General features: G+C 53.0%; 2 protein-coding genes across 2 annotated transcripts in view; both read left to right on the top strand.

Moving 5' to 3' along the window:
- Nucleotides 1-728: 728 nt before the first annotated feature.
- Nucleotides 729-25,323, top strand: part of DMBT1 (deleted in malignant brain tumors 1) — a 76,780-nt gene continuing 52,185 nt past the window's right edge. Inside the window, 17 exon segments of the mRNA XM_068951155.1 lie at nucleotides 729-786; nucleotides 1,591-1,626; nucleotides 1,838-1,873; nucleotides 2,053-2,130; nucleotides 2,452-2,493; nucleotides 3,097-3,408; nucleotides 3,781-3,822; nucleotides 4,777-5,140; nucleotides 5,537-5,562; nucleotides 6,449-6,760; nucleotides 7,125-7,166; nucleotides 8,127-8,438; nucleotides 8,803-8,844; nucleotides 9,799-10,110; nucleotides 10,483-10,524; nucleotides 11,479-11,808; nucleotides 24,627-24,949. Coding sequence (XP_068807256.1) covers nucleotides 2,097-2,130; nucleotides 2,452-2,493; nucleotides 3,097-3,408; nucleotides 3,781-3,822; nucleotides 4,777-5,140; nucleotides 5,537-5,562; nucleotides 6,449-6,760; nucleotides 7,125-7,166; nucleotides 8,127-8,438; nucleotides 8,803-8,844; nucleotides 9,799-10,110; nucleotides 10,483-10,524; nucleotides 11,479-11,808; nucleotides 24,627-24,949 — 2,535 coding nt within the window. The 5' untranslated portion in view covers nucleotides 729-786; nucleotides 1,591-1,626; nucleotides 1,838-1,873; nucleotides 2,053-2,096.
- On the top strand, nucleotides 13,053-22,128 carry LOC138067798 (deleted in malignant brain tumors 1 protein-like). The gene is made up of 8 exons (XM_068949981.1): nucleotides 13,053-13,084; nucleotides 13,391-13,614; nucleotides 14,259-14,431; nucleotides 15,123-15,511; nucleotides 16,193-16,464; nucleotides 18,236-18,313; nucleotides 18,871-18,944; nucleotides 22,000-22,128. Exons 2-8 carry the CDS (start codon nucleotides 13,392-13,394, stop codon nucleotides 22,126-22,128), a joined length of 1,338 nt encoding a protein of 445 aa, XP_068806082.1. The 5' UTR covers nucleotides 13,053-13,084; nucleotide 13,391.

The raw sequence follows: 25,323 nt of genomic DNA, 5'->3' as shown, positions 1-25,323 counted from the left end.
GCATTTTGATAGCAATGAATAAAGAAATAAATAAACATAAAGTATATTACTAAAACATGCAATATTCTTCCTGTCAACAATGTGAACAATTTTTAGCTCTCATCTCCTAATACAGTTCTACTTAGATTTCATTCAGATATTGAAATTGATTTTCTCTCCTTTGCTTTCCAATGGCTTCTCCTATTATCAAAGATTTTCCTTTCTTGGTGAAATAGTCTGTGCTTAGCTTACTGCCTAAATTTTCTGTAGCAATCTTGCATAAATTATGTACAGTTAATGTTGAGATCTGGGAGGGAAGAAGAAAAATGTGTGGTCTCTCTCTGTACTATCTCTTCCTTACAGGCATTTAAAACTAGGCTAGACAAGCACCTCCTGGGAAGATGGTGCAGCAAGCTGGAATAGATGACTTCTCAGGATCATTTCCAGCTTATTTTTCTGACTCTGTGTTTGTGCTCAATTTCCTGTCTCCCAAAGGGACCAGTCTCAGACTAGTGAATGGAAGGCACAGCTGTGAAGGCCGAATTGAGATTTATTACAAGGGACACTGGGGGACAGTTTGTGATGATATCTGGGACCTTCCTCATGCCCAGGTTGTGTGCAGGCAGCTGGGATGTGGCCAGGCCATTTCAGCACTAGGAAGTGCTTACTTTGGCCAAGGCTCAGGAAAAATTCTCCTGGACGATGTGCAGTGCAGAGGATATGAATCCTCCCTGTGGCTTTGTAATCACCGTGGATGGAAGAAACACAACTGTGGCCACCAGGAAGATGCTGGTGTTGTCTGTTCAGGTGTTGTCAGATTTTTATCTTCTAAATACTTTTCCTATGAATTGCAGCAAGTATACACATATCAGGTTCTGGGTATGCAGAAATTGTCCTTCTCAGATAGTATTTCATTCACTCAAGCTGTATGTCATAAAGTCAAACATGCTATATGTCTAATTGCATACATTTTTGTGCTAGTGCTTGCTGTTTCTATTTTACTTTATTATTATGTTTTATATGAAGAATTTTCTATCTGTGGAAAGGCACATTCTCTCTAAACAGGCCTGTTCTCAGAAAGCAGAATTAGATCTTCTCACGGCACTGTCTTTTCATTCCACTGACTTGGCAGAGACCTCATGGACTCACTTTTTTCTCACTAGGGTAGCATACCAGTTCTGATTGCTCACACTGTGCAAAGCAATTAAAGAAATAAGGATCACAGAGGTGTCACAGGATTCAGAACTTTAAGGAAATAAGGCTAAATTACAGCAGCAAAGCTATGTCTGCTTGGCCGGTGTTTGGCAGGGAGGAGTGGGAATAGGTGAAACTCATCTTCATATTGTAAGCCTGAACATATTCAGTATGGACAATAATAATTTCGCCGTTACAACCCAAACTGCCATAGCTAACAATTCATCTTGCATTGTTTCTGTACTTTTCAGGTTTTTCTTAAAGTTTAGCCCCACTGATTTTCTGTTGCTATGCAAATTTCAACCTATTTTGAGCATGCTGTCACCATGCTATTTTCTAATTTTACTTTGCCCTTATTTTTTAAGAAAAGGTACTTCACTTGTATTTTCATTTTATGTTCTCCTCTATTAATAACAGATCATTATGGAAGTGAGGCATGGACACATACAACAGGTAATTCAGGTGTTTTATGTATCTATAGTAGATTAGATATTGTGGTTTTCCAAATTTTGTGAAAGAGTAAGAGTGTAGAGAGCCAAACTCAAGCAACACTTGGCCTTTAAAAAAAGAAAACAAGGCTTGCTGTCATATCTCTATTACCTTACATGCTTGCTGGGTTCAGTGTCTTTTTTGATTGACATTTATTTCTTATTTATGTTCATAGCTCCATTGACTACTACAGGATGGCCATATTCAACAGGTAATTCATGCTCACCTGATTCACTCTTGGTGCTACACCAAGTACCACTCCAAGAGCATCAAAAGGGCTGCTCTGGGGAAGAGCTGAGTGCATCTTGGATGGTGCTGGGTATGAGCCCTGCTCCTGCCAGAGACCCCACACTGGCGAGGCCATGACCTGGCCTGTCTCTATATCTCCAGTAGAGGCAACTATACCAGAGACGACCCCAGGGGAGACAACCAAAATGGAAACATTCACACCAGTGATCTCCACAGCAGGTAGGTCTGCCTAACGTCACTCACAGCCCCCTTCATGCAGCCTGGACTCCTCCCTTGCACACTGGGTTGAGCTGGAGGGAGTCTCCCAACACTCAATGATTCCCATGATGCCCCTCATCCAAGTCCTCAGCGACAACAAGTCGCAATGGACCACTGCTGCCCAAAAGGGGCTGTGAGGCCATCAAAATTCCCCACAACCAGCCGCCACACAGCAGGGCAACAGCGGCCCGCACTGGCCAGGTGGGACTAGATCATCTCCAGAGGTACCTTCCAACCTCAACCATTCTGGCAAGAACCTTTCTTGCTTTTTCTTCCTTGCAGCCAGTAGTTCATCCTCTCCGCCACCATGGCCACACTCAACAGGTAAGTGGTGCCTGTCTGAGGGGTTAGAGGATTGCAGGAAGCTCCAGCGCGACAGCAGGGGAGAGCGGCAGAGAGCAAAGGGAGAGGTGCCAGCCGGCACCTGACCCATGCAAGTGGGGCAGGAGTGGGGCCACAAGCCGAGGAGGGAGAGTGCCCCCGGGAGAGGTTTTGTGCCGGGGCGGCGCCGCCGGGCCGAGCCCCACGGCCGCAGCCCCTGCCCTGCCGGCGCTGCCCCCGCTGCCCCTTCCCGGCCCGCCGCGGCTCCCAGCCGCGGCCGGGTCTGCGCCGCAGCTCGCCCGGCCCTGAGCAGCGCGTCTCACGCGCGACCCGTCTTGCTCCGCGCCCGCGGCCGCCCCCGCCGGGAACGTCACGCCGGCGGGCAACGCTCCCCGGCGGCTCGCCTGCCCGCTCGCTCGCCGAGGCGCAGCCCGCCCTGTCGCCCCGCGCAGATCCGCCACGGGGACGGGCCAGCGGGCAGCGGGCAGGGCCAGGCGCTGTCAGGGCCGCGCGGCGCCCCGACGGGCCCTCAGCAGCTCCCCACACGCAGCCGCGGTGGCCCGCGCTGGCCGGGCCGTGACCCGGCGCCGCCTCCCTGCTTCCCAGGCGTCCGCCTGCGGCTGGCCGACGGCAGGAACGGGTGCGAAGGCCGCGTGGAGGTGTCCAACGGCAGCGACTGGGGCACGGTGTGCGACGACGCCTGGGACCTGAGCAGCGCCCAGGTGGTGTGCAGGCAGCTGGGCTGCGGCGAGGCCACGGCAGCCCCGGGCAACGCTCGTTTTGGGCCCGGCTCCGGGCCAATCTTCCTGGACAACGTGCAGTGCAGCGGCTACGAGTCCTCCCTGCAGGAGTGCAGGCACAACGGCTGGGGCGTGCACAACTGCGTCCACGGGGAAGACGCCGGCGTTGTCTGTGCAGGTAGGTGGGCGACGGAGGGGCCCCCGCCTCTCCCGCAGCTCCATCCCGCACCGTCCTCCTCTCTTCTCCCCATTGGTGCCCCAGCCGTGCTTTCCATCTCTTCCGCAAGGTGCGTGCTGTGTTTGGTGGCGGCGTGCTGTTTTGGGCTAACAGAGCACTGGAACAGGTTGCCCAGAGAGGCTGTGGAGTCTGCATCCTTGGAGACATTCCCAGCTGCGTGGCCAGGCTCCTGGGCAGCATGCTCTAGGGGACCGTGCCTGAGCACCTGAGCAGGGGGTGGGACTAGATCATCGGTGGTCCAGAGGTCCCTTCCAACCTCAACCATTCTGGGGTTCGTTGGCAAGTCCCTTTCTTGCTTTTTCTTCCTTGCAGCCAGCGGCCCATCCTCTCCGCCACCATGGCCACACTCAACAGGTAAGTGGTGCCTGTCTGAGGGGTTAGGGGACTTGCAGGAAGCTCCAGCGCGACAGCAGGGGAGAGCGGCAGAGAGCGAAGGGAGAGGTGCCCGCCGGCACCCGACCCCTGCAGGGCTCGTGCTCCCCCTGCCCGTTGCGGAGGCTGCGGGGCTCTTGGGGCTGCTGCGGGGCAGAGCCGCGCAGCAGGAGAGGGCACTGGGGATGGTGCCGGGTCCGAGCCCTGCTCCTGGCAGAGACCTCGCGGCTCCCGGGACTAGGGCCGGGGCTCGCAGAGGGAAGGCTCTGGCCTGCCCGCGAGCCCCGGTCTCCCGTGCCTGGGAGCGTAAGAGGGAGTCGCAAAGGTCACCGACCGACGTCTGCAGGCAGGCAAGGACCGTAGAGCTGGAGACCTCCACGAGAGGCTCTTTTGGTGGGGAATGCGCAGCCTGTGCCACGGGGAAAGCCTTGGGCCCCGAGATGGATGTGGGGCAGGAGTGGGGCCACAAGCCGAGGAGGGAGAGTGCCCCCGGGAGAGGTTTTGTGCCGGGGCGGCGCCGCCGGGCCGAGCCCCACGGCCGCAGCCCCTGCCCTGCCGGCGCTGCCCCCGCTGCCCCTTCCCGGCCCGCCGCGGCTCCCAGCCGCGGCCGGGTCTGCGCCGCAGCTCGCCCGGCCCTGAGCAGCGCGTCTCACGCGCGACCCGTCTTGCTCCGCGCCCGCGGCCGCCCCCGCCGGGAACGTCACGCCGGCGGGCAACGCTCCCCGGCGGCTCGCCTGCCCGCTCGCTCGCCGAGGCGCAGCCCGCCCTGTCGCCCCGCGCAGATCCGCCACGGGGACGGGCCGGCGGGCAGCGGGCAGGGCCAGGCGCTGTCAGGGCCGCGCGGCGCCCCGACGGGCCCTCAGCAGCTCCCCACACGCAGCCGCGGTGGCCCGCGCTGGCCGGGCCGTGACCCGGCGCCGCCTCCCTGCTTCCCAGGCGTCCGCCTGCGGCTGGCCGACGGCAGGAACGGGTGCGAAGGCCGCGTGGAGGTGTCCAACGGCAGCGACTGGGGCACGGTGTGCGACGACGCCTGGGACCTGAGCAGCGCCCAGGTGGTGTGCAGGCAGCTGGGCTGCGGCGAGGCCACGGCAGCCCCGGGCAACGCTCGTTTTGGGCCCGGCTCCGGGCCAATCTTCCTGGACAACGTGCAGTGCAGCGGCTACGAGTCCTCCCTGCAGGAGTGCAGGCACAACGGCTGGGGCGTGCACAACTGCGTCCACGGGGAAGACGCCGGCGTTGTCTGCGCAGGTAGGTGGGCGACGGAGGGGCCCCCGCCTCTCCCGCAGCTCCATCCCGCACCGTCCTCCTCTCTTCTCCCCATTGGTGCCCCAGCCGTGCTTTCCATCTCTTCCGCAAGGTGCGTGCTGTGTTTGGTGGCGGCGTGCTGTTTTGGGCTAACAGAGCACTGGAACAGGTTGCCCAGAGAGGCTGTGGAGTCTGCATCCTTGGAGACATTCCCAGCTGCGTGGCCAGGCTCCTGGGCAGCATGCTCTAGGGGACCGTGCCGGAGCAGGGGGTGGGACTAGATCATCGGTGGTCCAGAGGTCCCTTCCAACCTCAACCATTCTGGGGTTCGTTGGCAAGTCCCTTTCTTGCTCTTTCTTCCTTGCAGCCAGCGTCCCATCCTCTCCGCCACCATGGCCACACTCAACAGGTAAGTGGTGCCTGTCTGAGGGGTTAGGGGACTTGCAGGAAGCTCCAGCGCGACAGCAGGGGAGAGCGGCAGAGAGCGAAGGGAGAGGTGCCAGCCGGCACCCGACCCCTGCAGGGCTCGTGCTCCCCCTGCCCGTTGCGGAGGCTGCGGGGCTCTTGGGGCTGCTGCGGGGCAGAGCCGCGCAGCAGGAGAGGGCACTGGGGATGGTGCCGGGTCCGAGCCCTGCTCCTGGCAGAGACCTCGCGGCTCCCGGGACTAGGGCCGGGGCTCGCAGAGGGAAGGCTCTGGCCTGCCCGCGAGCCCCGGTCTCCCGTGCCTGGGAGCGTAAGAGGGAGTCGCAAAGGTCACCGACCGACGTCTGCAGGCAGGCAAGGACCGTAGAGCTGGAGACCTCCACGAGAGGCTCTTTTGGTGGGGAATGCGCAGCCTGTGCCACGGGGAAAGCCTTGGGCCCCGAGATGGATGTGGGGCAGGAGTGGGGCCACAAGCCGAGGAGGGAGAGTGCCCCCGGGAGAGGTTTTGTGCCGGGGCGGCGCCGCCGGGCCGAGCCCCACGGCCGCAGCCCCTGCCCGGCCGGCGCTGCCCCCGCTGCCCCTTCCCGGCCCGCCGCGGCTCCCAGCCGCGGCCGGGTCTGCGCCGCAGCTCGCCCGGCCCTGAGCAGCGCGTCTCACGCGCGACCCGTCTTGCTCCGCGCCCGCGGCCGCCCCCGCCGGGAACGTCACGCCGGCGGGCAACGCTCCCCGGCGGCTCGCCTGCCCGCTCGCTCGCCGAGGCGCAGCCCGCCCTGTCGCCCCGCGCAGATCCGCCACGGGGACGGGCCAGCGGGCAGCGGGCAGGGCCAGGCGCTGTCAGGGCCGCGCGGCGCCCCGACGGGCCCTCAGCAGCTCCCCACACGCAGCCGCGGTGGCCCGCGCTGGCCGGGCCGTGACCCGGCGCCGCCTCCCTGCTTCCCAGGCGTCCGCCTGCGGCTGGCCGACGGCAGGAACGGGTGCGAAGGCCGCGTGGAGGTGTCCAACGGCAGCGACTGGGGCACGGTGTGCGACGACGCCTGGGACCTGAGCAGCGCCCAGGTGGTGTGCAGGCAGCTGGGCTGCGGCGAGGCCACGGCAGCCCCGGGCAACGCTCGTTTTGGGCCCGGCTCCGGGCCAATCTTCCTGGACAACGTGCAGTGCAGCGGCTACGAGTCCTCCCTGCAGGAGTGCAGGCACAACGGCTGGGGCGTGCACAACTGCGTCCACGGGGAAGACGCCGGCGTTGTCTGCGCAGGTAGGTGGGCGACGGAGGGGCCCCCGCCTCTCCCGCAGCTCCATCCCGCACCGTCCTCCTCTCTTCTCCCCATTGGTGCCCCAGCCGTGCTTTCCATCTCTTCCGCAAGGTGCGTGCTGTGTTTGGTGGCGGCGTGCTGTTTTGGGCTAACAGAGCACTGGAACAGGTTGCCCAGAGAGGCTGTGGAGTCTGCATCCTTGGAGACATTCCCAGCTGCGTGGCCAGGCTCCTGGGCAGCATGCTCTAGGGGACCGTGCCGGAGCAGGGGGTGGGACTAGATCATCGGTGGTCCAGAGGTCCCTTCCAACCTCAACCATTCTGGGGTTCGTTGGCAAGTCCCTTTCTTGCTTTTTCTTCCTTGCAGCCAGCGGCCCATCCTCTCCGCCACCATGGCCACACTCAACAGGTAAGTGGTGCCTGTCTGAGGGGTTAGGGGACTTGCAGGAAGCTCCAGCGCGACAGCAGGGGAGAGCGGCAGAGAGCGAAGGGAGAGGTGCCAGCCGGCACCCGACCCCTGCAGGGCTCGTGCTCCCCCTGCCCGTTGCGGAGGCTGCGGGGCTCTTGGGGCTGCTGCGGGGCAGAGCCGCGCAGCAGGAGAGGGCACTGGGGATGGTGCCGGGTCCGAGCCCTGCTCCTGGCAGAGACCTCGCGGCTCCCGGGACTAGGGCCGGGGCTCGCAGAGGGAAGGCTCTGGCCTGCCCGCGAGCCCCGGTCTCCCGTGCCTGGGAGCGTAAGAGGGAGTCGCAAAGGTCACCGACCGACGTCTGCAGGCAGGCAAGGACCGTAGAGCTGGAGACCTCCACGAGAGGCTCTTTCGGTGGGGAATGCGCAGCCTGTGCCACGGGGAAAGCCTTGGGCCCCGAGATGGATGTGGGGCAGGAGTGGGGCCACAAGCCGAGGAGGGAGAGTGCCCCCGGGAGAGGTTTTGTGCCGGGGCGGCGCCGCCGGGCCGAGCCCCACGGCCGCAGCCCCTGCCCCTGCCCGGCCGGCGCTGCCCCCGCTGCCCCTTCCCGGCCCGCCGCGGCTCCCAGCCGCGGCCGGGTCTGCGCCGCAGCTCGCCCAGCCCTGAGCAGCGCGTCTCACGCGCGACCCGTCTTGCTCCGCGCCCGCGGCCGCCCCCGCCGGGAACGTCACGCCGGCGGGCAACGCTCCCCGGCGGCTCGCCTGCCCGCTCGCTCGCCGAGGCGCAGCCCGCCCTGTCGCCCCGCGCAGATCCGCCACGGGGACGGGCCGGCGGGCAGCGGGCAGGGCCAGGCGCTGTCAGGGCCGCGCGGCGCCCCGACGGGCCCTCAGCAGCTCCCCACACGCAGCCGCGGTGGCCCGCGCTGGCCGGGCCGTGACCCGGCGCCGCCTCCCTGCTTCCCAGGCGTCCGCCTGCGGCTGGCCGACGGCAGGAACGGGTGCGAAGGCCGCGTGGAGGTGTCCAACGGCAGCGACTGGGGCACGGTGTGCGACGACGCCTGGGACCTGAGCAGCGCCCAGGTGGTGTGCAGGCAGCTGGGCTGCGGCGAGGCCACGGCAGCCCCGGGCAACGCTCGTTTTGGGCCCGGCTCCGGGCCAATCTTCCTGGACAACGTGCAGTGCAGCGGCTACGAGTCCTCCCTGCAGGAGTGCAGGCACAACGGCTGGGGCGTGCACAACTGCGTCCACGGGGAAGACGCCGGCGTTGTCTGCGCAGGTAGGTGGGCGACGGAGGGGCCCCCGCCTCTCCCGCAGCTCCATCCCGCACCGTCCTCCTCTCTTCTCCCCATTGGTGCCCCAGCCGTGCTTTCCATCTCTTCCGCAAGGTGCGTGCTGTGTTTGGTGGCGGCGTGCTGTTTTGGGCTAACAGAGCACTGGAACAGGTTGCCCAGAGAGGCTGTGGAGTCTGCATCCTTGGAGACATTCCCAGCTGCGTGGCCAGGCTCCTGGGCAGCATGCTCTAGGGGACCGTGCCGGAGCAGGGGGTGGGACTAGATCATCGGTGGTCCAGAGGTCCCTTCCAACCTCAACCATTCTGGGGTTCGTTGGCAAGTCCCTTTCTTGCTCTTTCTTCCTTGCAGCCAGCGGCCCATCCTCTCCGCCACCATGGCCACACTCAACAGGTAAGTGGTGCCTGTCTGAGGGGTTAGGGGACTTGCAGGAAGCTCCAGCGCGACAGCAGGGGAGAGCGGCAGAGAGCGAAGGGAGAGGTGCCCGCCGGCACCCGACCCCTGCAGGGCTCGTGCTCCCCCTGCCCGTTGCGGAGGCTGCGGGGCTCTTGGGGCTGCTGCGGGGCAGAGCCGCGCAGCAGGAGAGGGCACTGGGGATGGTGCCGGGTCCGAGCCCTGCTCCTGGCAGAGACCTCGCGGCTCCCGGGACTAGGGCCGGGGCTCGCAGAGGGAAGGCTCTGGCCTGCCCGCGAGCCCCGGTCTCCCGTGCCTGGGAGCGTAAGAGGGAGTCGCAAAGGTCACCGACCGACGTCTGCAGGCAGGCAAGGACCGTAGAGCTGGAGACCTCCACGAGAGGCTCTTTTGGTGGGGAATGCGCAGCCTGTGCCACGGGGAAAGCCTTGGGCCCCGAGATGGATGTGGGGCAGGAGTGGGGCCACAAGCCGAGGAGGGAGAGTGCCCCCGGGAGAGGTTTTGTGCCGGGGCGGCGCCGCCGGGCCGAGCCCCACGGCCGCAGCCCCTGCCCTGCCGGCGCTGCCCCCGCTGCCCCTTCCCGGCCCGCCGCGGCTCCCAGCCGCGGCCGGGTCTGCGCCGCAGCTCGCCCGGCCCTGAGCAGCGCGTCTCACGCGCGACCCGTCTTGCTCCGCGCCCGCGGCCGCCCCCGCCGGGAACGTCACGCCGGCGGGCAACGCTCCCCGGCGGCTCGCCTGCCCGCTCGCTCGCCGAGGCGCAGCCCGCCCTGTCGCCCCGCGCAGATCCGCCACGGGGACGGGCCGGCGGGCAGCGGGCAGGGCCAGGCGCTGTCAGGGCCGCGCGGCGCCCCGACGGGCCCTCAGCAGCTCCCCACACGCAGCCGCGGTGGCCCGCGCTGGCCGGGCCGTGACCCGGCGCCGCCTCCCTGCTTCCCAGGCGTCCGCCTGCGGCTGGCCGACGGCAGGAACGGGTGCGAAGGCCGCGTGGAGGTGTCCAACGGCAGCGACTGGGGCACGGTGTGCGACGACGCCTGGGACCTGAGCAGCGCCCAGGTGGTGTGCAGGCAGCTGGGCTGCGGCGAGGCCACGGCAGCCCCGGGCAACGCTCGTTTTGGGCCCGGCTCCGGGCCAATCTTCCTGGACAACGTGCAGTGCAGCGGCTACGAGTCCTCCCTGCAGGAGTGCAGGCACAACGGCTGGGGCGTGCACAACTGCGTCCACGGGGAAGACGCCGGCGTTGTCTGCGCAGGTAGGTGGGCGACGGAGGGGCCCCCGCCTCTCCCGCAGCTCCATCCCGCACCGTCCTCCTCTCTTCTCCCCATTGGTGCCCCAGCCGTGCTTTCCATCTCTTCCGCAAGGTGCGTGCTGTGTTTGGTGGCGGCGTGCTGTTTTGGGCTAACAGAGCACTGGAACAGGTTGCCCAGAGAGGCTGTGGAGTCTGCATCCTTGGAGACATTCCCAGCTGCGTGGCCAGGCTCCTGGGCAGCATGCTCTAGGGGACCGTGCCTGAGCACCTGAGCAGGGGGTGGGACTAGATCATTGGTGGTCCAGAGGTCCCTTCCAACCTCAACCATTCCGGGATTCTTTGGCAAGTCCCTTTCTTGCTTTTTCTTCCTTGCAGCCAGCGGCCCATCCTCTCCGCCACCATGGCCACACTCAACAGGTAAGTGGTGCCTGACTGAGGGGTTAGGGGACTTGCAGGAAGCTCCAGCGCGACAGCAGGGGAGAGCGGCAGAGAGCGAAGGGAGAGGTGCCCGCCGGCACCCGACCCCTGCAGGGCTCGTGCTCCCCCTGCCCGTTGCGGAGGCTGCGGGGCTCTTGGGGCTGCTGCGGGGCAGAGCCGCGCAGCAGGAGAGGGCACTGGGGATGGTGCCGGGTCCGAGCCCTGCTCCTGGCAGAGACCTCGCGGCTCCCGGGACTAGGGCCGGGGCTCGCAGAGGGAAGGCTCTGGCCTGCCCGCGAGCCCCGGTCTCCCGTGCCTGGGAGCGTAAGAGGGAGTCGCAAAGGTCACCGACCGACGTCTGCAGGCAGGCAAGGACCGTAGAGCTGGAGACCTCCACGAGAGGCTCTTTCGGTGGGGAATGCGCAGCCTGTGCCACGGGGAAAGCCTTGGGCCCCGAGATGGATGTGGGGCAGGAGTGGGGCCACAAGCCGAGGAGGGAGAGTGCCCCCGGGAGAGGTTTTGTGCCGGGGCGGCGCCGCCGGGCCGAGCCCCACGGCCGCAGCCCCTGCCCTGCCGGCGCTGCCCCCGCTGCCCCTTCCCGGCCCGCCGCGGCTCCCAGCCGCGGCCGGGTCTGCGCCGCAGCTCGCCCGGCCCTGAGCAGCGCGTCTCACGCGCGACCCGTCTTGCTCCGCGCCCGCGGCCGCCCCCACCGGGAACGTCACGCCGGCGGGCAACGCTCCCCGGCGGCTCGCCTGCCCGCTCGCTCGCCGAGGCGCAGCCCGCCCTGTCGCCCCGCGCAGATCCGCCACGGGGACGGGCCGGCGGGCAGCGGGCAGGGCCAGGCGCTGTCAGGGCCGCGCGGCGCCCCGACGGGCCCTCAGCAGCTCCCCACACGCAGCCGCGGTGGCCCGCGCTGGCCGGGCCGTGACCCGGCGCCGCCTCCCTGCTTCCCAGGCGTCCGCCTGCGGCTGGCCGACGGCAGGAACGGGTGCGAAGGCCGCGTGGAGGTGTCCAACGGCAGCGACTGGGGCACGGTGTGCGACGACGCCTGGGACCTGAGCAGCGCCCAGGTGGTGTGCAGGCAGCTGGGCTGCGGCGAGGCCACGGCAGCCCCGGGCAACGCTCGTTTTGGGCCCGGCTCCGGGCCAATCTTCCTGGACAACGTGCAGTGCAGCGGCTACGAGTCCTCCCTGCAGGAGTGCAGGCACAACGGCTGGGGCGTGCACAACTGCGTCCACGGGGAAGACGCCGGCGTTGTCTGCGCAGGTAGGTGGGCGACGGAGGGGCCCCCGCCTCTCCCGCAGCTCCATCCCGCACCGTCCTCCTCTCTTCTCCCCATTGGTGCCCCAGCCTTGCCATCCGTTTCATTTGCAATGTGCGTGCTGTGTTTGCTGGTAATTGCATTTATGCTTTTCCTTCTTGGCAGCCGTTGGTCCGACCTCTGCTCCCGCATGGACATACTCAAGAGGTGAGTGGTGCCTGTTTGAGGCCTTAGATGCAGTGCGGCAATCGATGGAGTAAGAGTAACAATGCTTTTACTATAAGAGTTCATTTGTGATTGTTGAAACATGAAAGTCTTTTACAACTGTCCTCTTAGGGGAAGTAATAGGTATATTTAAGGCCTCAGCTCGGGACATTTACGTTTGAGATCAGTAACAATTTATGAAGATTCCTGGAAGACCTGCAGCTTATTTATCCTCTGAGATCCTCAGGGATATAAGGAGACCCAGCAGAGGAACTGAGGGAGAGCTGTCTGTTCAGGGACGTATTTCCATTTAGGCTCTCATGGTACACCTCAGAACCAGATGCTGATCGTACGAAGGAGAGAGCAGGCCAGGCAGTGTCTGGATGTTGCCAGCCAAGCCTGCAGATGGTGTTCTGGTACCATGGATGTGAGGAGGAATCCAGAATGACAGATGGAAGTACACCTAAGGCAAAAACAAATACTTGTAGTCCGTACTTCATACTCAGCATGCTGAGAGAAACAGTTTGAAAATTAGACAGTAATCATGTACCTTATGATCCGAGGTGGAAAACAAACTAAAAATTATAGCAAAAAAATTCCCTATAGAAACATTACTTTCATATAGCTTGTACATGTGAACTTGTGTTTTACATATTTATAGGTGCATCCAAAATGTATTAACATTATCAAGAAACAACAGTTCTTGCTGATCGTTACTGATTTTGTTAAATATACCTGAATATTTTCCCATACGTATGTAATCTAAGCCTGAGAGCTACTGAGAATGGGTGTATTTTGTTTTGATTTGGGTCATATAGAATATGATCTGAAGTTATCAGAAGATCTGCTTTTTAATTTCAGTGGCTGTGGGTTCGATTGACACAACTCAAGTACAGTTTTGCAGAGGTTAATATAAGGAAATCCTCTTTCATTTCTTTCTACAGGAACTTATTTTTGTGGTGGCTTAATTTCAAATTCCTCTGGGATGCTGGAGAGTCCATTCTACCCTGGACATTATCCAAACAATGCTAACTGTGTGTGGGAAATACACGTAGAGAACAATTTCCGTGTTGTGCTCACATTTAGCAGTATTGTGTAAGTAAAGCGTTGATTCCTTAAGCAAATGGCAAAGTCTAAACCTATTTGAAATAGGCATCCTTCCCAATCTTAAGGGTATTTTCAAGAATATTGAGCCTTTTCAAGGCAATTAGAAGACTAAAATGAAAACTGTATTAGTGTAGTATTTTCTGATCACAACAATATATTTGCTACTGCTCCATACAAAATGAATAAAATGTCTGCCATGAAAACTTTAAATTCTGAAAGATTTTATCATGTGATAAACAGTTAAACCAGAATTTATGAAACACATTTGATGAGATGCTGATGTTTGTTTCCTAGGATGCAAAGCAGCAGGCAAAGCAACAGATGCCAGCATGACTATATTGAAGTCTATGACGGGCCTCTACATTCTTCTCCTCTTCTTGGGAAAATTTGTTCTGGTTCCCTTCAGACGTACACATCATCTTCAAACCTGATGACTGTTCGGTTTCACAGTGATTCTAGGTCCACATTTAGAGGGTTTCAGGCGCATTACTCCTCCATTCCAGCAGATCACAACACCAGTAAGTTCCGTTCAGAACAGAACTCAACAGAGAAGCCTGTTTATTGGCTTTGTTTGCAAAATAAATAGTTGCTAATGCTGTTGAACTATTTTTATCCTATTTTTGGAGCTTCACATGCATGTGAATGTTGAAGTTGATCTAAGACACATGAACTTAATCAATATTCATGCTTTTGCAATCCTTGCTATGAGTAGTACTCACAGGATTGGTATCACTGGATAAACATAGATTGGAGAAAATGCCAAATGTATGAACTATAATCCAGTGTCTTAATCTTTTTAACAAGACAATATATTCTTAACCAAAATGACTTCAACTAGATTTTCACCAAATCAGGTAGGTGTCTATGATATGTCAGCCGAGCCTCATATGACTTTTATCACTGATACATTCGAATTACAAAAAGAAAAATCATAACTTGAAGTTTTTTGTTGCAATAGTAACCTAAAACATACTGAAAATTTTCAAGGCTCTAGTGTATGTTAAATGTTAAAGATGCAATAGAAATTAAATGATGCGTGTGAAATATGATGTGCTGGTGTGTGAGGTGCCTACCTTGTAAATTAAGAATACAACATCTGGTTAAATTACTACTTGTAATCATTAAGAAATTCCTGAATTCACAGATATATTGTCTCTTCTAGCCCTCTTGTGCTTGCCAGACTACATGCATGCAGTGGTTAGCAGAGACTATCTCCAGTCACAAGGCTACTCTGTGCAGAGTGTCACCATTAGTGATACTCGCTGCAGACCAACAATCACGTCACAGGAGATTATATTCAACATTCCCTACAACAGCTGTGGGACAGTACGGCAGGTATGTTTAAAGCTGTGTGAATTGCAGGACCCCTTCTGAAATGAGTCATGAAAGGTGCAGTGTGATCCACAGTGACTAGAAGATATCGATGAGAACTAGAAGTTTTTAATGTTTAATCTTTCAGCACCTTAAGGAATCCCCATGTTTATTAGAAATGAGCTTCTAGGGCAGAAAGCATAGGGGGAAGTTATATGAACTTTCCATGCTGTTTTTTGACATTTTTCTCATTTCATGTTGTTTGATTTTTTTTCTAAGCCTCATGTGCTTTACCTGACCAATGACATTTTACACTTATTCATGCCTCAGTTCATCAAAGCTTTTAAGCATCTAAGAAATACTCTCACTCCGATAAAACTAAGTATATGTTTTAAAGTAGATATAGTCTTCTAAGTACCATGCTGATTTAGGATGATTGTGTGTTACATGGCCAGTGTTTTGTACAGATGTTAAAGGAGTTTGTCTGCCTTTGATTTAGTAAAGATTTTTCCCACTGATTTCTGTTTAATTATATACTCTATAGTCAGGCAATTTATTTGCGATGTTATGTGAGCAGAAAAGACCAAAATCAAATATCTTTGTCCAAAGAGTTTAAGAGGAATCTGCTTTTTTAAATTGCATATTACTCTATCAAAGCTTAGGATATGGAATGTGGTAGAACTGCCATCGCTCATTTTAATTACACCTTAAATAGGAAAACAATGATACGATCAACTATTCCAACATGATCAAAGCTACTTCTTCTGGTTACATAATCAAGAGGAAAAAGGATCTTCATTTACACGTCAGTTGCAAAATGCTCCAAAACACATGGGTGCAAATAATGTATGTTGCTGAGGATATCACAGACGTGAATGAAAATCAGTTTGGAAGATACGATGTGAACATCACGTTTTATGATTCATCATCATTCTTGCAGCCAGTTTATGACTTTCCATACTACATTGACTTGAACCAAAATTTGTTCGTTCAAGCTTATCTTCACAGCTCCGACAAAGCTCTTGTGTTGTTTTTGGACACATGTGTGGCATCACCTGATCCTCATGATTTTAGCACTCTGGCCTATGATATAATCAAGGATGGGTAAGAGCTTTCACAAAAGTCATTAGAAGCATAACTGTAATCATCTTTCTGCATTTATTATAAGAGAAAAATAGGGTCAATGTGAGTGGGCTTAGATCTTATTATCAGAAGACTGCTAAAGAGTTTTCAAAGTTTTTTTTCTAATATCTGTGTATCTAATCTATATATCTAATATCTATATTTCTAATATCTAATATGGAAATAAGAAATGACACTTAGACCTTACTAAATTTCGTTTCACTGACTTGCTCCTTGCCCTATCTGCATAGCCCAAAATAGTGGAAGTGAGGTAAATGAGCTGGTGAAAATTGGAGGCAGAAGTCTATCATCATAGATTTTTAATATTTTAGTAAATCCTGGAAATCCTGGAAATCCCAATCAAGCATTAAGCCCATCTTCTATGCCTGATAAAGCACAGACATTTAGCAAAGCGTCCATTGTCCACTCTTCACCGATTATATTCTCCTTCCTTTGGAAAAAAGAGCCACTAGTGCACTAACCGCTTCATAGGACTTCAGTATACTTAGACATTCTATAAAAGTTGCATTCCTGCACCTTTCTGGGTTTAGTACGTGGCTATTATTTCATTTTGTTTTAATTTATTGTATTTTAGCAGGAATCTACATACTTTAGCTCCATGTGGATCTGTGTAAACTAATTCTTTTTTTCATTCCTTTCTAGATGTGTTAGAGATTCTTCCTTTGCCACATACTACTTCCCCAACAGCCACTTTGCTCGTTTCAAGTTTAATGCTTTTGAGTTTATTAACCGCCACTCGTCAGTCTATCTGAGGTGTGAATTGCACGTGTGTAGGCTAAGAGACTATTCCTCCCGCTGCTACCAAGGCTGTATTCGTAGGTCCAAGAGAGATACAAGTTCTGCCCAGGAAAAAGTGGGTGTTGTTGTTGGACCACTTCAACTTCGAGAAGGTGGTGCTGAGAGTAGAAATACTGGTAATGTCAAATAAGCTTTTTTCATATTTAGTCTAAGACTGCTTAAAGTCTTCATGAAAAGCCATAGCTCTGTGTGTCTATTTCTGACTTCTCTCCCTGAAATCTGCTTTTGCTAGCTTCGCCATAAACATGAAGGGCTTGTTTGCTGGCTCAGATATCTACAACATCCTTTTTCTTTCAGCACCTTGCAAACCCTCTGTTTTCGTCTGCTTATATGAAAAATGCTAATTGCCACAGCTGTCCTAAAGGAGAGAGAGCATGTAACCTACTTTAGTGCTGTAACTGCATTGAACTAATTAGCTCCAATGTGATTGTGTAACATGAATGCCAGGTCTACTCTTGTAAAGCAAGTTCTTGGCCTTCGTTAGAAACAATAAATTCCCTCAGTCTTCTTCTAGTTATGAAGTTTGATTAGTGAAGTTGTAATCACTACTAATATAAAGTCTATTCAAAAGGTTCAAAGCAATGAAACTTTAAGTTAGTTTATTTATGGCTCTGATGTAGAAAGTAACCTTTTTAATTTAGCATCTCCTTGTCCCCTCATCTTTGGTATAACTAAACCAAACACTCTTGCCTTTACTCACAGGGCTGGACTCTTCTGTTGCTCCTCTTCGCACAGTTCCCGCTGTTGCGAATACTCCACTTGTTGCTGCTGTCGCAGTCCTGGCAGCTGTTGTTTTCGTTCTTGCTGGTTTTCTTTTGAGACCTGCATTGAAGAAATCACTTTCATATAGGATAATGTGAGATCAAAAGTCAGCATCATCTGCTATGTGATGACAGGACAAACCACAAATTCTGAGCTGCCCAAATACTTCATGGACAAGTCACATATGTGCCATTTGTTAAGATGCTGTGATATCTTTATCCATAGTAAATCCTAACCTATTACAATGTTTTAAAATAACTTTGTAATCCTAACACCTCCTAGACAATTATAAAATAATTTCAACATTCATTTCACAAGTGGTTTGGTACAATCATTTTTCTCCTTCTTAATTCTCTTCTCACGTTATTCTAGGACCGTTTATTTAATACCTCAAAATTTTGTGAGATAGAGGAAAAATATTTCAAGGTCTATTACAAGGGAGAAAGACTAAATTTTAGGAGAAGTAATCAGTCATGACTGGAAAGGAAATTAAAAAGGGATCTTACCATGACATCTGGAATTGTGGCTACACAACATTTCTAATTATTTTGAGCGTAGTTTTTAATGCTAAATTTCTCATTAAAACAATAATAGGTCTGTGATTATTTATAAAATAGCTAATTCCAAGTTAAAGTAATCTGCTACATAAACAGTGTAATTTAAAATCAAAGGAAGGAATGTTTACAAACCAATATTTCTATTCTGTGTTTCAAATTAATGTTCTTGTGATTAAAATCCAAATGAATGCTTTGCTGTGTTGAAGAGTGTGATCTGTCAGAAAGAAACTTTGCCAAGCAACAGACTGAGCCCCTGCTTTTAAATTACTAAATAGGGGATATGAAAAAATCTTATGTAGGCTTCATAAGGAATGAGATAATTCTTTTTCATTTTGCACATGCAAATTTACAGACAATGCCTGGGTTTAGGAAGCCTTCTGTCATAGGAGATTAGCTCGCTGACACTTGATTCAGAAATGCCTTTTCTTTTGGTTTCCATTGCTTTCTCCTGGGTATCACACACAAAAGCTAAAAGATGCGGGTTGTTCTGGGGACTTCAAAGGCCACCTATCGGCATTTCTCCCGTCCCTGTGTTCCCTCCAAAACATATGGCTCATTTTGTCCCCAGCTATCGTCCACCATCCAAGCAGATCCCACATCCACTGCCAGTTCCAAAGTATCACCAAAGATGTGGACTATGGGAGAGGTAACAGGAGCTTCCTAACCGCTACACGCCAAGAAAACTAGCATCTTGGGACATTTAGCACCTCTCCCTTCTCTGTGCAGGGAAGCTCCAGAGATTGGCACGTGGTGAGAGGTGGGAGGAGGATAGGACATGGGGCCAATTTTTAAAGCAAGCATCTTCAAGAAAAGCAGGATTTATGAAGACAGGTTTCTTGTGTTTCTGTATTGTGCGGCTGGATTCTCCCATAACTAGTAAATTATGAGCTCACTCAAATCTGGTTGAAAGTTTTCAACAGATGTAAAAGTTCTTAGGGCGGAGAGGACAGGAACAGACAGGCAGGTGGCCTCCCCCTCACCCCAAAAAGGTAAAAATGTAATGAGTTATAGAATGGCCAGTCCATGTTCATGCAGACAGGCTTCAGGATCACAGGTGTGTCCTTAAGCAATCCAGGATCTTGCAGTTCTTCTCCCAAAGAGACATCTCAGGCTTTGTTTATATATCCACAGGAAAAAGTCTACTACATGTCAGTGAGGAACAACTGTACTCTACAGCCAGGGTATTTTTCTGCATTATTGCAGAAAATGCTTTCTCTTCAATATGGGACTTTCTTGATCACATTTTGAAATACTTCGACATGATGCTGGAAAGAGTTGTGAAGTGTCCATCTTGCATGAGTATTGGACGCAGGAAAGGCCGTGAAAGAGTTTCCTTAGTCTATCACTGACAGAAGAGTTATCTGCACAGCTGAGAGCCCACAGAGCAGAGAAATCCTTGGGCCCCGAGCGATCATCTAGAAAAGGCTTCCCCAGTCATTTTGGTATAAATACCATTGCTCTTTCCTCTCGCCAATTCTTCTACCACCTCACAACAGCCATCTCCCAATTGCTGCCATTGCCTTGGCTCCCTGTCACTCCACACTGTGGCTCTTGTCCCCACAAATGTCGTAGCCTGCTCCCTGAGCAGCTGTTAGGTCCCTGCTCCTGCCACCTTCCCCGATGCCTGGTGCCTCCATGCCACCAATAACCTCATCCCCTACCGCCACTCAACTCTAACATAGCCCACAGATGTTTCTCTAACTTCTTAAAAACCTCCCCTAAAGGCTAGGCAAGCTCTTCTGGTGCTTAACCGGACTCACCATTAAACCTGACATCACTGTTGAAAAGGCTGTCTGCAATGCCTACCCTAAATTTGTGCTGCTGCAGTTTGAGCCCATTAGTTTCTATTCTGTGCCTCCTGGCCATGGAGACCATTTTTATCTCCTTTATCTCCTTTATCTCCTTTTTCTTTAAGTAATTTTTACATATTTGAGGACTGGTGTTCTTCCATTAAGCTATCACTTCTCTAGGCTAAATAAGTCAAAGTTCAAAAGTTACTGAGCAGTTAAAAATGTTTTGTTTGCAGTATTTAAGGCTGAACCACACAATCTGATCTAAAGGCTCGTCAGATCAATTGGAAGCTTTGCCATTGACTTTAATGGCTTTTTGGATACAACCCTAAGCTGGGCAAAACTGTAAATTTCATTCAAGAGACTTGAATCTCATTGAGGAGGTTTTTCAGATCTCAGTGAAAGGTCACTGAAATGTCAAAAGACACTTCATATCTGCTTACCTGAAGGAAGAGTTATGCTCAAACTTTAACATCTTGGTTGCTGATCGCAATAAAATTCTTTAAAGTTTTTTTTTTTCTCACGCAATTTGAATGGTTTGTGCTGTGAGACGTTCAGCTTCTCATGACAAAGGCAGCCTCTCAAAATGGGTTGCACACATTCATGAATCAGGCTGAAACATGCTGGAAATACGCACAGCCAAATCCCACATAAACATTTACCACTGGTGGTACTCAAATGGAAAGCAAGGTCTAGGATTTTTGCCTTTTGTGCCCTCGTTGACAATACAGGGACTGAAACCAAAATGTAAACTGAAATTATTTATTCAGATCCCCCCCCCTTTTTTTTTTTTGCTGATTCCTTTTGTGTAGGATCATTGCTATGGGTCAAAGTTTTATGTGTAACTCTCTGCCCCATGTTGCATTGGAAATGGACTTCTGGATTCAATAAATGTGACTCATCTCCGTAGACCACTTCCAGGTGGTTAGTCATTGCTGGTTTATCACTGGTGGTGAATAACTCGGCCAGTAGTAAATTCAGCTCCAAAAATCAACGCTCAATCTGCAGAGCAAGAAAAAATATATTTCACAAACAACATCAGCTTCGTTGGTGCTGACCCAGCAGAAGCGACCTTGGCAGAATACCTGGCACAGGAGACTGTAGCAGAAGGCCCCGCGGGTGGTAAGCCCGGCACTTCTCCCCATGCCCGCTCCCTGGCACATGGGAATCGCTGCGGTGCCCCCGGCACGGAGTGAAGCAACTTGACCAACTCTCTTGAAGCGTCACTTGAGAAGGTGTCTCGTGAGGGGAGGATGGATCCAGAGCAATCTGGCTTCAGATACCTGTACATTGTTCTGTCAGAAAACTTGTACAAACTCTGTGGGTTCCTGCCAGTGTGCTCTTCCCAGCATAATCATGTAACTTATTTGGCCAGCACTCGGTTTAAAGTAAAGCTTGAAAACAAAATTCTTGTTTGCTTGTTTATATGCCGAATTTCCTGTGCTTTGGTGTGCTGTTTATATTTCTATTCTAATTTCGGAGTATGAAGCAGACAATTTGACTCTGTTGTCCTTCTTCCCAGGAACATAGTATAACAATATTTATAGCTGGGTATAAATAAACTTTGTTTTGTTTCTGGATCCCACAGTTGACCAATAGACTCATTTTTGTGTAGTTAATAATATATGCCCATGTTCTGCATGTTAAGACTAAAAAAAGAAAGCTAATTTGGTTTTGCAGGGAATGGGAAAGAAACACTATTTTTCATATTTTCATTACTTTCTCCCCATGCTTTGCCATAAAAGCCCACAGATATTCACTGATATATGAATATCACTGAACTTAACTCAGCCTCTGAGTTAAGTAGTTAAGCATAACCTGCTGCTCGCTGTTCTAGCTTAGGCGTATTTGATGTCTAAGACTGATCATTTGCACCAAACTCTGAAGAGCTAGATGAATGAAATGCAGAGATCATTTTCACTAAAATAACTTCATCAGATGCACCAAGGCACCCAAGGGCAAACTTTTTTTAAAGGATTGTACTAGATCCTACCTTAAATGGTAAGTAATACAGAGAGCAAACAGTTCTGGGCTGCTGATTTATCTAATACACTTAATAACCCCCCCACACACACCCCAGTCAATTCCCTTTATTTGTGACGAGTTCAGGAAGAAAAGAATCTGTAGTTTGTACAATTTCAATTAAATCCACTATATTACAAAGATAACAGATTTTCCTTATTTAGTTAGTTTTTTATTTTGCTTTTATTTCCATGTTTAATTTTTTGTTTTGTTTTGTTTTAGCGGTTTATTTCTATCTGGAGAAAGACTAAGGAGATATTAAAATTCTCACAACAGATTGTGATTTTAGGAAGTTTTCTATCTATCTCAGGTTCAAGAACTGTGGCACAAAAACATATTTTAACCAAATCATGCCCAGCTGAGGAAACTGGTCAGTGGCCCAGCTCTTTTACTGGTGGGAATGAGATCTGTTTTCATTTCCTCAAATAACACTCGGATGACCTCTTTTGCCCTGAATCGCCTGGTACACATCCAAGCAGATTTTTGCCTATTCTGGCCGAAATAAGTGAATTCGACATAGGTGAGCCACGAGCTGCGGGTGCAGAGCGAGCGCTTGCTCCATGGCTTGCCGGTGCCAGACAAGCGCTCCGTGTTCGGCACAGGCTGGCTGCGCTTCTCTAAGGAAGCTACCGTCGAGGAAGACACGTGAGGAGCTGCTGCGGAGGATCATCCAGACGGCAGGTGAAACGCTTTCCCGAGGCCGTGAAGTGTGACGGCCGTGTAGGAACCCGCGGAGCAAACAGGAAAATTAGCTGTTTAAAAAGCCTAGCTCATATTAAAATGCAGATCCAAATTTGTACGGTCTTAGGGGGTTTCTTGCACTGTATTTGGAAAGAAAGAGTTTTATATCCTAGCAGACAAGATGGTCCCTTGCCCCTTTTACCTCTGGCTCCCGCCGCCTTGGCCCAGCGCTGAGACGCCCTGCTAAATCCTGCCCGTCCCCACGGTTTTGCACGAGGGGTTCGCCGTAGGGCTGCAAAGTCCTCTGAGCCCACCCCACCGCGCTGATGCACCCGGCAGAGCAACCCGCCGAGCACGGGGGCTTGGCAGTGCAGGAGGGGACACAGCAACTGCCCGGCTCCACTTTAGGACAGCGGGAAAATTGCACCGTGAAAAAAAAATCTGCCAGCAGCTTTCACCTGGGCTCATTAGTTTTCTCCTTGACTGCATGTGTCTTGTTCCTCTCGAAGTCAGCGGCCGCTATTGGACAGGCTAAGGGGAGGGTTTAGCCTCTATTTCTGTAGGAGAGAAGGGCTTAAAGCAAAAATTAAGATAATCGAAAAATCAAGCTATTATAAACAAACTCTTGCCAAAAAAAATTAAGAGGCTGTTTTTAGAAGTTAGAAGCACCTCTGTTGCATGAAATTGCTAACTTAAAATAAACAGATAAGGCTGGTCAAATTGCAGAACACACCCCTCGAAATCTGCACGCTTATAAATTCGGAAAGGGGTTTTCTCAGCATCGTTGGGAGTGCAGGTAGAATGAGGCCCGTGCTGCCCTTTGCTTGGCTGCTGCTGCTGCACGGAGGATGCCTGCAGGGCTCAGGTACTGTGCCCAGCGCGGTTCAGCGCTGCTCCCTCTCTCTTTGGTTACCCTGTAAAATCCATAGTGGCAAATTTTGTACCCTGACTCAAAGCCCACTGAAACCAGTGGACATCTTCTGGGTTTAGTGGGCTTGAAGGACTGAATGTGCGACCAAACATTTATATGACTTTGCTTAACGTAGTGTTGGAAACGCTCTTCTGAGAACAAAGTCATATGATAAGTAATTAATTTTATATAATGCACTGGAGGGGCTTAGACAAAAATATGATGACAGATAGAAAGGGGACACCAGCAAGCAGGTAAGAACAGTGTTATTTTGCAGCTTTGCTATGTTCTCACTCCAGGCTGCTCCAGAACCCTGTTAAAAACTGAGCGTGGCTCCTTTTGTTCTGGATTCTCAGTGTGACTGATTTAATTTTCTAATGTTTCATAGAATATTTCAAAAGAAGGGCAAGACACCTCTTCTAAGCTGTAAGAGCATCTCCTACACATTTTTTTCTGTGACTACTATGCATGGAGCTCTTTTTTACTAAGCTGGATCGTAGAGATCCAAATGTGCCTGGAAAAATAGTTCTTTTTTTTCTTCAATGTCTTCCATAACAGTTTAGATTTGGTAAATTTTATTACTGAAGGAGAAAATCAGTAGGAGACCTGTAGATTTCTTAATATATAAATATATATATATATATGTACGCATGTATGAATGACGCTGCTACATGAATGACGCTGCACAAGGGAAGTGCTCAGTGTTATGTGGCACTGGGACTGCAAATAATAACGGCGAAATGTGGTTTGATTGCAGAGATTTGATTTTGAGTTGGATCACAGATAGGCAGAATTTAAGCAGGCCTCCACAGGGCTGCGCGGCCCCGCTCCGCTCTCGTGCTTGCTCCCCCCGCCACCGCCGTGCCCTCTTTGGGTCCTGCACAACCCCTGCCCCTCTCCCGCAGGTGCCCTCGGCGTTTGGTTTCCTTGGCGCTTACCTCCAGCCTGCCGGGTCTAGGATCTCAGCAGCAGACTAGCATTTAAAGCATCACACGTTCGCAGGGAGCTGTGGGCGTGCAGCGGGCTCAGGCCACGAGTGATGCAGGTCTGGGCGCGCTCCAGCACCAAGGGGTAGCCCAGTGGTCTCCACCGAGAGGCTCTCCTTTGCCAGGGCAAAAGGCATCACCAAGGGGCCCCAGGCACTCAGTTTCCCCCCCATAGCCCAAATGCTGACAGCAGTGGCCTGCTATGCTATTCTGAGCACCAGCTTCCTTGTGTTGTCCGTCACTGCCAGGAAAAGCACAACTCGGCATGCTGGATTCCCCAGATGATGTTGGTTTTGTATCAAGGCAATGCTAAATCCATGGACTTGCCATACAGGTGCGCAAGTCGCTCACTCTTGGAAGATGAAAAGTCTTTAAAGCCGGGCCTGTAAACACTGGAGCTCAAGTGTGGTGAGCAGGACAAGTTAGAGCACACTTTCCTTCATGATACGCTCATCAGAAAGCTGTTGGAAAGCAATTCCTGGGGTGGCCTGAGCTGCAGGTGTCAACGAAAACCCAGCAGCCCCTCTAGCCATTGATACCATTTGCTTTTTCCTTCCACAGAACTGCTGCTGCGGCTGGTGAACGGGCAGAACAGGTGTCAGGGCCGCGTTGAAGTGCATCACGACGGAGCCTGGGGGACCATCTGCGATGACTCCTGGGACACGGCCGACGCCGACGTGGTGTGCGGCCAGCTCGGATGTGGCAGAGCCGCCGCAGCGCCGGGGGAAGCTCATTTCGGCCACGGCACGGGGGAAATCCTCCTGGACGAGGTGCAGTGCCGCGGGAACGAAGCCTCCCTCTGGCAGTGCTCCCACAACGGCTGGGCCGTCAACGACTGTCTGCATCAGGAGGACGCCGGTGTCATCTGCACGGGTAACTGCCCAGTCACGAGGGTCAGCGAGCAGCAGCAGGCTATAAAGCTGTGCCAGGCTGAGGTTCTGGTGCTCCGCAGAAGGGCATTAAACTACCAAAGTTGCTGTCAAGCTTGGCAGGACGTCCCAGAACTGTTCCCCTATGTTTCAGCAAATACTTCTTTCTGTAAACCACACGTTAGCCTTCCTGTTTAAAATCTTTAACTAAAGAAATTCTAAGAAGTAGGACATTTACATGGACTTTTTCTGTAGAGTATAATGCCATTCAGAGGATTAGTCACCTTGCCATTCGCATTGCTTTCTAGCTAAAGGATGAATTCAATTGATTGTTCGTAAGTGTCACTGAAAAAAAAAACTAAAAATTTCTTTATGAAATGTAGGAAAATCTTTCATGA

The sequence above is a fragment of the Struthio camelus genome, chromosome 7 (genome assembly GCF_040807025.1).
Source record: "Struthio camelus isolate bStrCam1 chromosome 7, bStrCam1.hap1, whole genome shotgun sequence".
Lineage (NCBI taxonomy): Eukaryota > Metazoa > Chordata > Aves > Struthioniformes > Struthionidae > Struthio > Struthio camelus.
The sequence above is the reverse complement of the archived record's forward strand: the minus strand, read 5'-3'. Positions and strand labels throughout refer to the sequence as shown.

Coding starts and splice junctions, on each gene's coding strand:
- LOC138067798 (XM_068949981.1), top strand. CDS start 13,392: ATGCAAAGCAGCAGGCAAAGCAACAGATGCCAGCATGACTATATTGAA. Junction 13,615..14,258: donor TCCAGCAGATCACAACACCA/GTAAGTTCCGTT, acceptor TGTCTCTTCTAG/CCCTCTTGTGCTTGCCAGAC. Junction 14,432..15,122: donor GCTGTGGGACAGTACGGCAG/GTATGTTTAAAG, acceptor CACCTTAAATAG/GAAAACAATGATACGATCAA.